This window comes from Hemitrygon akajei, chromosome 4 (assembly GCF_048418815.1).
Source record: "Hemitrygon akajei chromosome 4, sHemAka1.3, whole genome shotgun sequence".
NCBI classification, from domain to species: Eukaryota; Metazoa; Chordata; class Chondrichthyes; order Myliobatiformes; family Dasyatidae; genus Hemitrygon; species Hemitrygon akajei.
Genome location: NC_133127.1, coordinates 144,398,283 through 144,417,534, shown reverse-complemented (window position 1 = coordinate 144,417,534; position 19,252 = coordinate 144,398,283). Strand labels below are relative to the sequence as shown.

At 39.2% G+C, this 19,252-nt stretch overlaps 1 protein-coding gene across 1 annotated transcript in view; it reads left to right on the top strand.

The window, feature by feature from the left end:
• Positions 1–16,060, top strand: part of LOC140726027 (RPA-related protein RADX-like) — a 33,818-nt gene extending 17,758 nt beyond the window's left edge. The window contains exons 8-13 of the mRNA XM_073041922.1: positions 1,355–1,453; positions 2,421–2,588; positions 2,878–3,035; positions 4,756–4,949; positions 8,808–8,920; positions 15,990–16,060. Of these exons, the coding sequence (XP_072898023.1) occupies positions 1,355–1,453; positions 2,421–2,588; positions 2,878–3,035; positions 4,756–4,949; positions 8,808–8,920; positions 15,990–16,060 (803 nt within the window). The remainder of the gene's footprint in view (positions 1–1,354; positions 1,454–2,420; positions 2,589–2,877; positions 3,036–4,755; positions 4,950–8,807; positions 8,921–15,989) is intronic.
• Positions 16,061–19,252: the final 3,192 nt, after the last annotated feature.

Genomic DNA, 19,252 nt, shown 5'->3' with positions numbered 1-19,252 from the left:
TCCGAGGGAAGCAACTCGAACCAGCAACCTCTCTGAGGGAAGCAACTCAAACCAGCTGTGTATGACAGTTGGAAGTTTGTCCAGCACCAAAATTTGGTGTTTCACTTCTCCCATATGTTGTTTATGGATATTCAGATGGTTATTTAAAATTTGGTGTAAGTTAGTGTGATATTTTAATAATAGCATAATCAGTATACAAGTCCACAACTTTAAGCTTGTTCACCTATAGCTTTTCCCTACTGAAATTATTATATAACTGAAATATTCTGTTTTGCTCTCCACAAATGCTGTATTTTCATCATTTTCTGTATTTATTAAAGATTTCCATCATCGGCACTGTTTTGGTTTTGTCAAATGTTCTGATAGGTTGTGTTTAACTTCTTTTTATGAATTCCTGCAGACGATACAAAAATTTGTGCAGCTGTGGATAGATATGTCAGGATATACATGAGATACAGATATGGACAGAAAAATGGCAGATGAAGTTTAATCCAGGCAAGTTAGTGGTGTTGCGCTTTGGCAGGTCAAATATAAGAGGAATGTACATAGTAAACGGCAGGACATTAAGAGCATTGATGTACAGAAGGATTTTAGGGTCCAAGCCATAGCTCTTTGAAAGTGGCAGCACAAGTAGATAGAGTGATAAAGAAGGCTTTTAGCATGCTTGCCTTCATTGGTTGAGTCAGCGACCATAAGCATCATGTGCAGCTGTATAACACATTGGTTAGACCAGATTTGGAGTATTGTGTTCAGTTGTGGTCACTGCATTACAGGAAGAATGTAGATTTGGTGAGGTTGCAGACAAGATTCACCAGGGTACACCGGGATGAAAGAATGTTTGCTATAAGGAGAGTTTGGATGGATTTATAATTTTTTTCTCTGGAATATTGAAGATTAAGGGGAAATCCAATGGAAAATCATAAAACGACGAGAGGTATAGAAAGAATAAGTATCAGAGTTGCTTTCCCAGGATAGAAACATAAATGCTAGAAGGCGAAGATCTAAAATATGAGGGAGAAAGTTTAAAGGAGACTCATGGGTCGAGATTTTTTACACAGACAGTGATGGGTGCCTGGAGTGCACTGCCAGGAATGGATGTGGTAGCAGAGAGTATAGTGGTGTGAGAAGCATTGAGACAGGTACATGAATGTGAAGGGATATGGGTCAGTTTCAGGCAGATGGAAATAATTTCATTTAGCACCATGGTCAGCATAGACATTATGAGATGAAGTGCCTGTTCCTGTGCCATGCTGTTCTTTGTTCTAATTTGTTCCTGCAATATGTAATGCCTTGAATGTTTATTTTGCAGCAGACCAAATGTTTAATAAATATGTTTATCTTTTTGAATTTTTAGTGACTTTTTTAGTGTGCACTCAGATGAGAGTTGTAAGGAACAAATTCAATAGCATTACCTATTTGACTTCATCCCATGAGACTCAAATTTATATCACAGGTAAACAGTATTCAGATAATTATACTTTTTCTTTACTTCATTTAAATTTATCAGATTGATAGTATTTGACAGGAAAGTATGTAATTTAAAAGTGAATTATGGAGATATTTCTCTACAATAAAAATATATTAAATGCCTGCACAGCTCCAGACACTTAGGTTTGATGCTGACCTTGAGTGTTCTCTATGTGGAATTTGCATTCTTTCTATATCACTGTAGGGTGCTTCAGATTTCTCCCACATCTCAAAAACACAATGGTAAGTTTATTAACTATTTGTCCACAGAGCAGGTAGGTGGCAAAAGAATCAGGAGTAGTTATTGGGTACGTGATGGAAAATAAGTTAGAGGGTAATATGATGGAGAATGGAGAATGCAGAGTGCTTGCTGTGATTTCTTGGGGTGCATGGCCTTTTTCTATGCCAAAATAACATGTTTCAAATCAATTAGAAATGCAATTGCAGTATTTCCAGGAAGAAAATGATTATGATGTGTCAGTTTATTTCAGTCTACATGCATCACAATGGGGTTGGAATTCCTAGGAACGAAAATAGTGTGTGGATTTGTGAAGATAGTAGATTTTCTCTGTAAATACTTTATGTTCTTTTGATTGAGTTAGGATAAATTGATGTTTTGAAAATGCAGGGGTGGATTTTAATGTAATTGACATGATATAAAATTGGTATTGCAGATTTAACTGCTCATTATGAAAACCACTGATTTTCAATCAACTGAAATTAAAATTGACATCTATATTAGTCGGGTGATTTACAACATTAATTTTATGTTCAGGTATGCGTTAACAATCTGCCACATGCATACTAATTGTTTAAAAGTTAATTTCTTCTGTTATGTCTTCAAAGTAATCCATAAATTAAGATGTTGAAACCAGTCAAAGTCAGATATGTTAGTAAGATTTTTCAGATTAGAAATTACACTTTAAGTAACTTGTGAAAAATGTTTAATGCAGGTTATCACAAGGGAAGACCATATAGAACTGACAATACAGTCAAAAGATTTCTAAATTGGGCAAAATTGCAAAATGAAAAAGATTTTCTGGAAAGTTCCCTGGTGGGAGGATATTATTCTTTTCCTCCTCTCCCTTCAAGCTTCCTGACCTACATCCAAAATATGAAAGGTATGGTTAGAAAGTTGAAACAATGTAATAGAGTTGATGGTTACCAGAAAAGTGGCATTTTCTGCTTCTGAAATCCTATGAACCTTCTGGGAGCATTTATAATGTTTTGTCCTATATGCACTGATGATTGCGTTTCTGAAACACTAGAACCATTTCATTAAAAAAGATCATTTTTCATGCTCATGTCTTTATTGCAGACTGCACACATTCTTATTTTTGAATTTTAATGTATTGTCAACACAGTGTAGTAATGAAGTCATATTTAAAATTTTGTTTTCTTTCAACATAGCAATCAATCTCACCACAATGTGCCAGTTAAAGGAGAAAATAGAAGGGTTGTATTATAGAGAACATAAACATATAGTCATTGAAGGAATTATTACAGCTGTCAGATATATTACTCCAGCATTTTCTATTGGATGTTCAGTGTACAAAAAATACACTCAGGTATGAACAATATTTATAATTGTATTCTTTGTCACTTTCTAATTGCTAATTTGATTTTTACAGTGAAAATCCCAATCAAGGTTATTTGTCATCTGTGGTAGTTCTGATGATTTTTCTGTTCACTGACTGTCATGTAACTTGACTAAAGATTACTTCCTGAGCTATATTAACATGTTTATTATTGCTTGGGTTCTATGATAAGCAAAAGCAAAATTTTGCAGATGCTCAGAATCTGAACTATAGAAATGTATTGGAATCATTCTTCAGGTATTTCTCTCCATAATTTGTGGAAAGGGAAATGAGTTACTGTTGGAGATCAATCTCCTTGCAACAAAACAAAAGTTGCCTCATCTGCTGAATATTTCCAGCATTTTCTATTTGTATTGTATAACACTGACTTCATTACACAAGGTCAATAGCAAATGATGAGATGTCTTGATCTTGTGCTCTGCTCATGTACATTTATCATTAAAAGATGACTTCATGTCATCATGAGGAGGCATGACTCATGAATTGCATGAAAGCAGTCCATAGCTTAGCTCCCTTCTGGGTGAATGCATTGCCACTGCTAGTTCAAAGATAGCTACTCAGGACCAATTCTGCTACTGATTGATACTCTGCAGCCTATTCTGCCTATTCTAGAAAGAGGAAGTTGAAAAATTGGGATTAATTTGTATTAGCCAGACATGTAAGTATAAATAGGTTCTGCAATATACACCCAGTGTCCACTTTATTAGGTACATCCTATACTTAATAAAGTGGCCACTGAGTGTATGTTCGTGGCCCTCTGCTGCTGTAAGCTATCCACTTCATGGTACAACATGTGTGTTCAGAGATATTCTTCTGCACACCACTGTTGTAACACATGGCTACTTGAGTTACTGTTGCCTTTCTGTCAGTTTGAACCAGTCTGGCCATTCTCCTCTGGCTTCTCTCATTAACAAGGAATACTGCCCACAGAAATACTGTGCACTGGATGTCTTTTTCCCCATTTTTTGCACCATTCTCTGTAAACTCCAGAGACTGTTGTGAATGAAAATTCCAGGAGATTAGCAGTTTCTGAGATACTCAAACCACCAACTAGCACCAACAATCATTCCATAGTCAAAGTCAATTAGATCGCATTTCTTCCCTGTTCTGATATTTTGACTGAACAATAACTGAACCTCTTGACCATGTCCCCATGCCTTTTTGTATTGAGTTGCTGCCACATGATTGGCTGAATAGATATTTGCGTTAACATACAGGTGTACCTAAAAAAAAGTGACCACATGGTGTATATGGGCTACAAATAAAAGCCAAAATGAAGATAAAAGAGTTTAGAATTTTAATAGGCCAAATCTTTTGAGATTTAAGCTGCCCGTGTTCACTGGTCACAAGCTTGGGCAACAATATTTCTTACATTGTGGTGTTTATGGCAGACATACTGTGGGAGGCTAGCTTCTGGTTGATTGGCAGTGTCCTTCACTGCACAGGGCCTCTCCAGATATCTTCATAAGGTGTAGTATTGGGGCAGTCAGCAGCACAGATAACAACATAGAAGTTGCCCTGTCAATGTTAAAACCATACTAATGCTGGACTGGAGTAATTCTGCTGAGAAAGCCTGGCAACTCCTTGCCTAAGTGCTAGTGTCAGAGCAGAATATCTGCCCAATCACATTTTAAAATGGTATTTCTTAAATTACCTGTTCTGATTGTTGAAATATATTGTTTACATTCAGCTTGCAAATACTAAAAATGGTGCCAATGTGCAATCCAGCAACTCATCAACTGAATATCAAGATTATTTGGCTAATAACCAAGTATCAGAGCAGGATTACTTCTGTAATTTCCATAGGACATTTCAAACTTCCAACCAAATATTTGAGTCAAAGGAAGAAGTTACATCACTTGGAAGAAAAAAATACAATCTAAGGTAACTTGTTTGTTATTTTGTTCAGCTGATTTTATTAAAGTAGTAGAATCAGAAGTAGGCCAAATGGCTAACTGAACCAGCCTCGCTATTCACCAAGAACATGGATAAACTCAACACCAATTCCACTTGTTAACAATCTGTTGCCACATTGGTTGATTAATTTTGTGTATAAAATTCAATCTCTGTCAGCCTTGAACAGCAAATGTCTATAAACCTCTAGATCTCTATTGCTCATATATCCAAAGAATATGACCCTAGTTCTAGACTGTCCAGCTTGGAAAAAGTTTCTTAACATCCAGTCTGAAAATCGCTCATAACCTTATAGCTTTCAATAACGTCTGAAATGTTTGTTTTTATACTAATTGGTGGAAGATTTAGACAGTAATCGAATGATTGTACTGCCCTCGCAGAGGTGCTACAACATTAACTAGACAGTCAGCCAAACTCCATTCAAAAATGACATGTGAATCAGGGTATAGCATCCTAGCTCCTTGGTTTCATTGCAGATTCAATGGCATGACATAATGAGTAAAGAGAGAAGCTGAAAAAACAGCAAAATACAGTTCATTCACCATGCTGTTCCACTCACACAAATAAATATACACAGGTAAGTAAGAACTTAGCTAAGTTTCCTACAGGTAAATATTATAAGAATCCAACAGGTAAATTCTGCAGGTAAATAATATGTGTAAATTATTAACATCTAGCTTAGTGTGTAATACACTCAAAAGTAACATTCTATTTCAACAAAATCTTATTGATCCCTTTAGCTTAACTATTGAACAATATAACACCAACTTTCAAGCAATGCTTCTGCTGGGGAATCAACAGGATGGCTTTGGATAGAAACTTCATTTGCTCCTAACATAAACCTCTGGCCTTCTGCCAGCCAATGTGCTTTTCTACTTACTGTTTCCTGCCTGCACAAGAAGTGACTTAATACAGATCAGAAACTACTTATTAAAATAAAAGCTGAATGTAATGAATTGCCCAAAGGGCAGAACACTTCCCACTGATCTTTGGGAAGGAGCAAAACAACTCCTAAGGCAGGTTTCAGGAAGGTCCTGGCAGATCCTTGGTCTGTGGTCTTGACCTTTATCTTCCAGACTCTACTATCCATTCCAGGGAAGACAGCAGTAACCTTAGCCATGGGCCACTCATTGCAGGTAGCTTAACTGTCTCTCAAGAGCATGACATCTCCCGTGAGTTTCCATCCACTTCTGTTGGGTCTGCAGAGTTTGGAGGTACTCACAGCTCCAGTGAGTCCAGAACTTGTTGATGGGAATTTGTACCTGTCTCCATGGTCTACTTAGAAGACAGTTATCCATAAAGTCTCCAAGTGGAGGGGGTATTCCAATTTTTTGAGTGAGTATCATTGCAGGTGACAGTATAAATGGGGAGTTGGGTTCTGTGGAAACTGGAGCAAAAGGTCTCACATTTGTTATCCCTGCAACCTCCACCATAAGTAAATTAATGAGTAAGACGAGGGTTCTGGAGCAGCATAGAGTCAAGGATTCTTCTCACCACTCCAGTCATGCGCTCCCAGGAGCCACCCGCGTGGGAGGCATGAGAGGGATTGAACTCCTACATGTATCCTTGTTGACTCAAGTACTTCTGCACGGTGGTGTCTTGTTGGTCTTTCTCTATTCCTGTTACTGGTTGCTACAAAACTTATGCCACAGTCTGATCTTAACTGCTTTGCTGGCCCACAGATGGCAAAAAAGCACCTGAGTTGCAACTTGAAGTAGTCATAAATTCAATTATTTCAATATGGACTGCTTTGAGCTCATGCAGCTGAACAACACTGCCCACAGTTTGCTTTGTGCCTGGCCTCCCCTTTTACATCTGGCGGTGACTAACCAGGATCCAACCAACCCAACATATATGAAGGGAGGGCAGGTACACAGGTGCTCGCAAGGTAGATCTGCCATGCATTGTTCCTCCATTTTGCAATAGAGCTTTCAGCAGATGATACACTTGTGTAGAACTGAGTTGATGAGCCTCTTATCCCATGTTCCACAAATTTGCTGCTCTAATGGCTCCTTCTGTAAGGACTTTGACGTTTCACCTGGTTGTGATAGTGCCATACTATCAGCAAGGAGACGTTGTTCTTGGACAGGATAAGGGGGTTTCTTTCACTATGTTCAACTGTACATGTTTCAAGCGGCCTCTGATGCAGATGAAATTGTTCTCAGAGATACAAGTGAGCCACAGAAGAGCGCTGTCTTTGACTATGGATTTCCCAAAAACAAGTGTTGTAAACTCTTCTGTGAAGGCTTCTCTCTGAGCAGCTTCTCTCTTTGGCTTGAGTCAATTCATCTGGAGTACAGGGTAAGTTGCAACTGTGCCATCCCTTACACCTGTTAAGCTGGTTGGAGTGTTTGTGAACTCTAGCACTGTGGATTAGGAATGCTACAGCTCTAATGAGTGAGCTCAAGGCTGAGACGTGCTGGAAACATAAAGTGGTAAGGTTTCCCTCTTGAATTTTGATAATGAGGTGCTCACCTGTGGACGAATCTCCACATCTTTCTCTGGCTTTTTTTTCAGAGTTCACTGAGGGAGGTGAGATGGTTAAGAGCCTGTTTGCAATTGTTGGGTGAGCACGTCTAGGGAACTCTAAAGCAGAGAGGAGCAACCCAACTATTTGTCTAATTCCTGTAGACTTCTTTGTCCACTGTCTTTAGGAAGATTGTATTTTCAATGGATGGGGCAGGTTTGTTGTCAGACTTTGTCTGGTTGAACATGGTTTAGAAACACTTAAAAATCCTTCAGCACAATACAGGCCCTTTGGCCCACAAAGGTGTGTCGAACATGTCCTTATCTTAGAAATTACCTGGGGTTATTCATTGCCCTCTGTTTTTCTAAGCTCCATGTACCTATCCAGGAGTCTCTTGAAAGACCCTATTGTATGGGTCAATGTTCTGGAGAAAAACATTGGGCTTCTTTATTTCTGTTACGTAAAACTCCATTGCTCCAGCACACTGAGGATTTTGGTGATACTGACTCAGCAGATTTTCCAGATTACAGGATGTTATTATCAATACTCCAACATGTTAAGTTTTCTTTTTATGTGGCACAATAGAATGATAACCTTTCCAGTGAACTTGGTAAACATAAAGGGGAGAACAGGAACCAGTAAGTTGAAAGAGAATGAGGGAAGTGGGGCTCTTGTGACTTGGATGATTGAATCAGAGACATTACTTGGTGAACCAGATAGAGAATAACATAGAACAGTACAGTATAAGAACAAGCCCTTTGGCCCATGATGTTAGGCTGAGCCATCCCAAATTTCCAATAGTCAAGCAGTGGATTATTATCAACTGCACTATGGACAGTCCCAAGCCTGGGGTGGTGGTGGGGGGGGGGGGGGGGGGAGATGGAGATACTCTTTAGGTTGAATTAATTTTTTTCCCTACCCCCTTCCTTTTCCTTTTTCATTTGCCCACTCTGACCCTCTTCTTACCTCTTCTAACCTGCCTATTACTACTCCTCATATGTTAACCCTTTTACTTACAGGAATCATTTTCATGAACCTCCTCTGGACTCTCTCCAATGTCAGCACATCGTTTCTTAGACAAGTGGCCAAAATTCCTCACAATACTCCAATTGCAGTCTGACCAATGCCTTATTAAGGACCAACATCTTTGCTTTAAAATTCTAGTCCTCTTCAAATGACTAATAACCTAATGAAGAGTGTCCTAATTAAACTTTAATTTATCATTGCTGAACTTTAGATTTTTCCAAAAAAAGATCATGTAAGCAATTGACCTGAATTTTATTGATCATATTTTAATTATTTTATTAATTGGAATAGTTCTTAAAAAAAGAAAAGTAACTGATTCATATTGCTGATTATAGATCAAGGAAAGAAGAATTGTTTCAGAGTTCCATCTTGAAAAGTAATTCTCCTGATCCAGACTTATTGTCAAGTAGTGAAGAAACGGAGGATGAATATTTTACTGCTGATGAAGGTTTGTTTCAACATGAGCTTCTCTTCTGCTCATGCTTCTCAAAGCCAGTTATGTGGGAGAGGTTACATCCTAAATAGTTCAAAATTCACAAGCTATGAAAAAAATAAGTTCATATCACAACTTTTTTCAAAACAAACTACTGTATTAAAAGGACCAGTACAATTGTCATTAGCCCAAATTGTAGTAAACTTTGTTTTGCTTTAGCACTTATGTTTTGTTTGACAGTTAGACTATCTAACCAATATGATATCCAACATAGTTTCCACAGTTGTTATTAATTGCTTTATCTCTTGATAAGACAACCCACACATCTCTGCAATTAACAGTAGCGCTATTTCCTGGTGATCAGTGAAAATTTATAATTCTGTCTAAGATGGAAAATATGCAATACCACCAATAGGTTAACCAGTGTAAAATTCTACATTTAAAAGAAAACAGTTAATCTTTTTAGTATTGGAATGGTCTGTAAAGCAGTTCTTCTGAACTGTAATTATCCAGTTAAACTATCAAACTCAGTAGACTATGAGATTGCTTCTGAAATGGTAATCCAGAATTGGCAATGTGATTTCACATCACATTGTGAAATATAATTTTAAGAAGCTTTTATTATTAACAACAAATTAGGAAAGGGCATTCTACTAGTTACCATATAATTGGCTGATACTGCCTTCATAAAATTAAAGTTGTCATAGCTGGGGGAGGGGTGGAAGAAGTGGGGATAAGCTCCCACTATCTATTAAATGCTCCCAACGGCACGCATCTCAAATGGCCTCTGACAACCAAGTCCAGCTTCTGGCCTTCACATGAGGCTTAGCTACTAAGCCAACAGAACTGTGTCTACTGACAGAAGAAGGGGTAAAGATGGCTTACTGGTGCCTTAAAACCAGTTGCTTTGGACAGATGGGGCTCATCAGCTGTGATTGGTTGCTCACCTTGGAGAAGGAAAACTCGATCTCAAACCTCCACTCCCTTGCGGCTATAACCTCTCATGGGGAAGAAATCGGGAGTAAACCCTGAGGAAAAATCAGAGCTGGAGTCCCAAAGGCAGTCCTACATTGAGGTCAACACTGACTGGCAGCTCTGCAATGCCACTGGAGCCTAACTGAATTAGTCTCTGCTATTCCTTGGGATTCATCAGCTGTATGGAGAGGAGGGACTGCTGAATGGGCAGCATCTTGCTTTCCATATTGTACTGCCCTGGCTTGCATATCATGGAGCCAACTAGGACGCAATATCCATGTTTGACCTGAAACAACAGAGTGCCTTAATTGCCTTCATAAGTGTTTTAGAAAACCATACTATTATACAGCCAAAATGACCAAAGCTAAATGGAAACAGAAAATACTGAAAATGCCAGGCAGTATGTATTGGGCATGTTTGCTGAGTATTTCCATTATTTGCATTGTTTGTGCTGCTTTAGAGTAACCATGATATGGGTATTTAATGTATCTTGCTTTCCTAAATGAAACATATATACTGTTACAAATACAATGTAAAATCATAGAAACAGAAAACCTACAGCACAATCCAGGCCCTTTGGCCCACAAAGCTGTGCCGAACATGTCTTTATTTTAGAAATTACCTAGGGTTACCCATAACCCTCTATTTTCCTAAGCTCCATGTACCTATCCAGGAGTCTCTTAAAAGACCCTATCATATCCGCCTCCACCACCGTCGCCGGCAGCCCATTCCACGCACTCACACTTTCTGTGTAAAAAACTTACCCCTGACATCTCCTCTGTGCCTACTTCCAAGCACCTTAAAACTGTGCCCTCTTGTGCTAGCCATTTCAGCCCTGGGAAAAAGCCTCTGACTATCCATGCGATCAATGCCTCTCATTATCTTATATACCTCTATCAGGTCACCTCTCATCCTCTGTCTGTTCACTCAACCTATTCTCATAAGGCCTGCTCCCCAGTCCAGGCAACATCCTTGTAAATCTCCTCTGCACCCTTTCTATGGTTTCCACATCCTTCCTGTAGTGAGGCGACCAAAACTGAGCACAGTACTCCAAGTGGGGTCTGACCAGGGTCCTATATAGCTGCAACATTACCTCTCGGCTCTTAAACTCAATCCCATGATTGATGAAGGCAATGCACCGTATGCCTTCTTAACCACAGAGTCAACCTACACAGTAGCTTTGAGTGTCTTATGGACTCGAACCCAAAGATCCCTCTGATTCTCCACACTGTTAAGAGTCTTACCACTAATATTATATTCTGCCATCATATTTGACCTACCAAAATGAACCACTTCACACTTACCTGGGATGAACTCCATCTGCCACTTCTCAGCCCAGTTTTGCATCCTATCAATGTCCCGCTGTAACCTCTGACAGCCATCAACGATATAGGTAAAAAACGGGATGAGGTCCTACAAGGTGAATTTAGGGAGTTAGGAGGTAAACTAAAAAGTAGGACCACAAAGGTAATAATCTCTGGATTACTGCCAGTGCCACGTGCTAGTCAGAGTAGAAATAGGAGGATATTTCAGATGAATACGTGACTTGAAAAATGGTGCAAGGGGGAGGGATTCAAATTTCTGGGGCATTGGAACTAGTTCTGGGGGAGGTGGGATGGGTATAAACAGGACGGTCTACACCTGGGCTGGACTGGAACCAATGTCCTAGGGGAAGCGTTTGCTACTGCTGTTCAGGAGGCTTTAAACTAATGTGGCAGGGAGATGGGAACAAGTGCAGAGAGACAGAGGGGTGTAAAATGAGGGTAGAAGCAAAAAGTAGTAAGGTGAAAAGTAAAAGTGGCAGGCAGGTAAATCCAGGGCAAAAAGTAAAAAGAGCCACTTTTCAACATAATTGTATAAGGGCTAAGAGTGTTGTAAAAACAAGCCTGAAGGCTTTGTGTGTCAATGTGAGGAGCATTCGTAACAAGGTGGATGAATTGAATGTGCAGTTAGTTATTAATGAATATGATATAGTTGGGATCACAGAGACATGGCTCCAGGGTGACCAAGGATGGGAGCTCAACATCCAGGGATATTCAATATTCAGGAGGGATAGACAGGAAAGAAAAGGAGGTGGGGTAGCATTGCTGGTTAGAGAGGAGATTAATGCAATAGAAAGGAAGGACATTAGCCTGGAGGATGTGGAATCGATATGGATAGAGCTGCATAACACTAAGGGGCAGAAAACTCTGGTGGGAGTTGTGTACAGGCCACCTAACAGTAGTAGTGAGGTTGGGGATGGCATTAAACAGGAAATTAGAAATGCGTGCAATAAAGGATCAGTAGTTATAATGGGTGACTTCAATCTACATATAGATTGGGTGAACCAAATTGGTAAGGGTGCTGAGGAAGAGGATTACTTGGAATGTATGCGGGATGGTTTTCTGAACCAACATGTCGAGAAACAACTAGAGAGCAGGCCATTCTAGATTGGGTATTGAGCAATGAGGAAGGGTTAGTTAGCAATCTTGTCATGCGAGGCCCCTTGGGTAAGAGTGACCATAATATGGTGGAATTCTTCATTAAGATGGAGAGTGACATAGTTAATTCCAAAACAAAGGTTCTGAACTTAAAGAAGGGTAACTTTGAAGGTATGAGACATGAATTAGCTAAGATAGACTGGCAAATGATACTTAAAGGGTTAACAGTGGATATGCAATGGCAAGCATTTAAAGATCGCATGGATGAACTACAACAATTGTTCATCCCAGTTTGGCAAAAGAATAAACCAGGGAAGGTAGTGCACCCGTGGCTGACAAGGGAAATTAGGGATAGTATCAAGTCCAAAGAAGAAACATAAATTAGCAAAAAAAAGCGGCACACCTGAGGACTGGGAGAAATTCAGAGACCAGCAGAGGAGGACAAAGGGCTTACCGGTAATTAGGAAAGGGAAAAAAGATTATGAGAGAAAGCTGGCAGGGAACATAAAAACTGACTGCAAAAGCTTTTATAGATACGTGAAAAGAAAAAGATTGGTCAAGACAAATGTAGGTCCTTTACAGTCAGAAACAGGTGAATTGATCATAGGGAACAAAGACATGGCAGACCAATTGAATAACTACTTTGGTTCTGTCTTCACTAAGGAGGACATAAATAATCTTCCGGAAATAGTAAGGGACCGAGGGTCTAGTGAGATGGAGGAACTGAGGGAAATACATGTTAGTAGGGAAGTGGTGTTAGGTAAATTGAAGGGATTAAAGGCAGATAAATCCCCAGGGCCAGATGGTCTGCATCCCAGAGTGCTTAAGGAAGTAGCCCAAGAAATAGTGGATGCATTAGTGATAATTTTTCAAAACTCCTTAGATTCTGGATTAGTTCCTGAGGATTGGAGGGTGGCTAATGTAACGCCACTTTTTAAAAAAGGAGGGAGAGAGAAACTGGGGAATTATAGACCGGTTAGTCTGACATCGGTGGTGGGGAAAATGCTAGAGTCGGTTATCAAAGATGTGATAACAGCACATTTGGAAAGAGGTGAAATCATCGGACAAAGTCAGCATGGATTTGTAAAAGGAAAATCATGTCTGACGAATCTTATAGAATTTTTTGAAGATGTAACTGGTAGAGTGGATAGGGGAGAGCCAGTGGATGTGGTATATTTAGATTTTCAAAAGGCTTTTGACAAGGTCCCACACAGGAGATTAGTGTGCAAACTTAAAGCACACGGTATTGGGGGTATGGTATTGATGTGGATAGAGAATTGGTTGGCAGACAGGAAGCAAAGAGTGGGAGTAAACGGGACCTTTTCAGAATGGCAGGCAGTGACTAGTGGGGTACCGCAAGGCTCGGTGCTGGGACCCCAGTTGTTTACAATATATATTAATGATTTAGACGAGGGAATTAAATGCAGCATCTCCAAATTTGCGGATGACACGAAGCTGGGCGGTGGTGATAGCTGTGAGGAGGATGCTAAGAGGATGCAGGGTGACTTGGATAGGTTAGGTGAGTGGGCAAATTCATGGCAGATGCAATTTAATGTGGATAAATGTGAGGTTATCCACTTTGGTTGCAAGAACAGGAAAACAGATTATTATCTGAACGGTGGCCGATTAGGAAAAGGGGAGGTGTAACGAGACCTGGGTGTCATTGTACACCAGTCATTGAAGGTGGGCATGCAGGTACAGCAGGCGGTGAAAAAGGCAAATGGTATGTTGGCATTCATAGCAAAAGGATTTAAGTACAGGAGCAGGGAGGTTCTACTGCAGTTGTACAAGGCCTTGGTGAGACCGCACTTAGAATATTGTGTGCAGTTTTGGTCCCCTAATCTGAGGAAAGACATTCTTGCCATAGAGGGAGTACAGAGAAGGTTCATCAGATTGATTCCTGGGATGGCAGGACTTTCATATGAAGAAAGACTGGATCGACTAGGCTTATACTCACTGGAATTTAGAAGATTGAGGGGCGATCTTATTGAAACGTATAAATTTCTAAAGGGATTGGACAGGCTAGATGCAGGAAGATTGTTTCCGATGTTGGGGAAGTCCAGAACGAGGGATCACAGTTTAAGGATAAAGGAGAAGCCTTTTAGGATCGAGATGAGGAAAAACTTCTTCACACAGAGAGTGGTGAATCTGTGGAATTCTCTGCCACAGGAAACAGTTGAGGCCAGTTCATTGGCTATATTTAAGAGGAAGTTAGATATGGCCCTTGTGGCTAAAGGGATCAGGGGGTATGGAGAGAACGCAGGTGCAGGGTCCTGAGTTGGATGATCAGCCATGATCATACTGAATGGCGGTGCAGGCTCGAAGGGACGAATGGCCTACTCCTGCACCTATTTTCTATGTTTCTATGTTTCAACGCTATCCACAACACCTCTAACCCTTGTGTCATCAGCAAATTACCTAACCCATCCCTTCACTTCCTCATCCAGGTCAATTATAAAAATCACAAAGAGGAGGGGTCCCAGAACAGATCCCTGAGGCACACCACTGGTCACTGACCTCCATGCAGAGTATGACCCGTCTATAACTACTGTTTGCCTTCTGTGGGCAAGCCAGTTCTGGATCCACAAAGCAATGTTCCCTTGGATCCCATGCCTCCTTACTTTCTCAATAAGCCTTACATGGGGTACCTTGTCAAATGCCTTGCTGAAATTCATATATGCTACATCTACTGCTCTACTGTTATCAATGTGTTTAGTCACATCCTCAAGAAATTCAATCAGTCTCGTAAGGCACAAACTGCCTTTGACAAAACCATGTTGACTATTCCTAATCATATTATGCCTCTCCAAATGTTCATAAATCCTGCCTCTCAGGATCTTCTCCATCAACTTACCAACCACTGAAGTAAGACTCACTGGTCTATAATTTCCTGGGTTATCTCTACTCCCTTTCTTGAATAAGGGAACAACATCTGCAACCCTCCAATCCTGCAGAACCTCTCCCGTCCCCATTGATGATGCAAAGGTCATCACTAGAGGCTCAGCAAACTCCTCTCTCACCTCCCACAGTAGCCTGGGGTACATCTCATCCAGTCCTGATAACTTATCTAACTTGATGCTTTCCAAAAGCTCCAGAACATTCTCTTTCTTAATATCTACATGCTCAAGCTTTTCAGTCTGTTGTAAGCCATCCCTGCAATCGCCAAGATCCTTTTCCATAGTGAATACTAAAGCAAAGTATTCATTAAGTACCTCTGCTATCTCTTCCAGTTCCATACACACTTTTCCATTGTCACACTTGATTGATCCTATTCTCTCACGTCTTATCCTTTTGCTCTTCACATACTTGTAGAATGCCTTGGGGTTTTCCTTAATCCTGTCCACCAAGTCTTATAATCTTCAAGATAGCTATCATTAACTAGTTTTTTGAACCTTTCGTAAGCACTTCTTTTCTTCTTGTCATAGATTATAGCAGTTATCAACATTGCCTTTTGCCTTAACTCATGACTGTCAATTTAGCAGTTTTGAACAGAATTGATTTTACCATGACTTGTGATAGAATGTTTCAGAAGCAACATTTATAAATTTTATTTGATGTTTGAATTAATTAACATATTTAAATAAATTTTACTTTTACAAAATGACTGATCAGTACATTTTATGGAACAAGATCATTTTATAAACTGTGCACCATTTTTTAAGTTAAATAAATTTTCACCATTGTTGCAGATACTTTGATGTACCAGACAAGCAGTGACAAACAAGTGATGTTTTACAGACAAAACTACCAGATACTTTAGTAGATATCTTTGTGATCGCTGCAGTCTGCAGCCTGTATATTCACTTTTAAAGATGTACTTTTGAACCAACAAGCCGCCTGGTGCTTTTGCGATATCCTGGGGGATTCAGTGAACTAGAGCGGAGGTACAGCATGGTCGGCCATCACTGGGGGTGGACATTGTGTTGAGGCTTGATGGTGGAAGGCAAGCCTGCAGTTGGTTCCATTACTCCATGCTGATTAAAGCATCGAGCAAGATTAAAATTGTCAAAGATGAGAGCAGAAAACAAAGGTGTTCAGCAGCGCCTTCCTGCGTTTGACTGGTTTCCTTCTCTTCTTGCTGCTGCTGTCGAGTGGGAGGTGTAGGACTCTTGGGTCCCATGTCACTAGGTATGGGGCAGCAGTTGCCTTGCAGCCATTGGACTCCTGTTCAGGCTTCGCTCGCCTGTAGCTGTGGACTCACTTTCGGGGACTCAGTAATTCATGTTCCACGTGTTTTTATTTCGGTTCTTTTTTACAATTTGCATGATTTAACCAAATCGTGCCAAGACTGAGCTTAAAGGTCTACTCACTTCACTGCTGAACTGACTGCAGCTATGGTCTGCAACCATCAGGACTTGCTTCAGCACTCTACTGGCTTCATGGCTATGGACTCACTTTTGGGGACTCTGCAGTTAATGTTATGTGTGATATTTGTTTAATTTTTTAATGTTTGCATGGTTGTTTTTTTTGCATATTGGATGTATGACAGTCTTTGTCATGTGAGTTTTTTTTAATGGGTTCTATTGTGTTCCTTTGTTTTGTGACTGCCTGCAAGAAGACAAATCCCAAGGTTATATACAGTATACATACTTTGATAATAAATGTAATTTGAACTTTGAATTATTTAGTCATATAATTGAGGAATAAAACCTACATAGATGATGGATTGTTTTTATTTACATTTTCTGTTAAATATTAGATCACCCTGGAATGGAATACATTGCGAAGTCCAAACCTGTAGTTTGCTCATGGGAAAGTTCAAAGTGGTCTGAGATTAAAGGTCATTTGAAAGAATTTCTATCATTTGGCCAACTACTTCCTCAAAGTTGCCCACAGAAATTTGAGTATGCAAAAAAGGAAGCAATAATGAGCCAGCATAATCTTCATCCATCAAGATGTGACTCATATCTACTTGATTCCATCAACAGTGCTGGGAAGTTCACAAATGTTTTGGTCCATTGTTATTATACAGTTACCATTGTTGGTATGTATTTAAGTGTTTGATCATGAAGAACCATTCGTGCTTGGTTCTACTTAACACACTTATAAATTGTTTCACTGTTGACAGATCTTAATCGGGAAATTGCTATGGATGTTGTATTTCTACCATTGGGAAATGACAAGACTTTCAGTAATTCAGCAAGGAATTGCAATTTTATTTCCATCCTTTCTGGTGATTGTACTTCAGGAACACCAATCATAAATGGTAATGTAAATTCTAGCATCCGTTCTTAATATTAACATAAAAAGAAATGGTGGATCATTTGTTGGGTGGGATACCAATGAAACCTTGTTACTGAATAATTATTTATTAAGAGAGTTGATTGCTATTCATGTTTGCAAAGTTATCAATGAAATATACACAAATAATTTGCAATTGTGTGCTAAAAGCAAAGCATTTTCCTCGTGTTTGACAGTATTGCAATACATGTTTGATACTAATAAGAAAAATAAATTCCATATTTATTGTATAAGAATTAGTAATTGTTTTTCAAGTAAGTCAGAAACATATTATCGTATTAATGAAAGGCATTAATTAAACATTTCTTTAAATTCTTTGGAGATCTTTAACTTCTCAAATTAGAGATTCCTAATTCTGAGTGATGCATGTGCAACCTATTTAAAATGTTAATAATAGATTTATTTTAACATGTGTTAAACTGATTGATTACTTTCTTATTGAATCATGGGCAGGATCAGAAATAGAAGGAAAAAACTTTATATTCATTTTGGATGTCTATCATCATGGGAATGATCAGACAGAGATTATTTTAAACAGAGCATACAAAACTGAATAATTCATTTTGAAGCAAGAACAACCCACATTCCTCTAGTTCTTGGCTAATGCAGCAAGAAACAGTATTTCAAAGCACTTTGTGTATAGGATGACAAACAAATGGATGCTGCAAATGAAGGATGAAAAGCTGCCTATTTAAAAAGGTCTCTTCTTTATACGCATTTAAAACATCAAAAATTTCCAGAAATACAATTAGTGGTCATACTCATGTGCTTAAAGGTTTTTGTGAATGGCTTAAGAATCACTGAGCCTCATAATATGGAGTTAAAATAAATTAATTGTTCTTTATTGTTCCTGTCTACTTATTAATACAGTTTGCAATATGTATGTTAATAAGTTTTGTCAATTGTTTGCCTTCATGTCAACATAAGTACATTTTTACAGATAATTTCTAAAAATCAATAGAAATAGAAATTTTAAATATATTTTGCCAATTTGCCATTTTTCAAATGTAATGATGCTTGCTGAATACGTTGAATTTGTACTGTCTCACTTTGAGGGGCATTCGTCACACATGAGCAAAAATTGACTGAGGGTATATAACCATATATAACCATATAACAATTACAGCACGGAAACAGGCCATATCGGCCCCTCTTGTCCGTGCTGAATGCTTACTCTCATCTAGTCCCACTGGCCCGCACTCAGCCCATAACCCTCCATTCCTTTCCTGTCCATATACCTATCCAGTTTTACTTTAAATGACAATACCGAACCTGCCTCTACCACTTCTTCTGGAAGCTTGTTCCACACAGCTACCACTCTGTGAGTAAAGAAAACCCCCTCGTGTTACCCTTAAACTTTTGCCCCCTAACTCTCAACTCATGTCCTCTTGTTTGAATCTCCCCTACTCTCAATGGAAAAAGCCTATCCACATCAACTCATAATTTTAAATACCTCTATCAAGTCCCCCCTCAACCTTCTACATTCCAAAGAATAAAGACCTAACTTGTTCAACCTTTCCCTGTAACTTAGGTGCTGAAACCCAGGTAACATTCTAGTAAATCTTCTCCGTACTCTCTCTATTTTGTTGATATCTTTCCTATAATTCGGTGACCAGAACTGTACACAATACTCCAAATTCGGCCTTACCAATGCCTTGTACAATTTTAACATTACATCCCAACTCCTATACTCAATGCTCTGATTTATAAA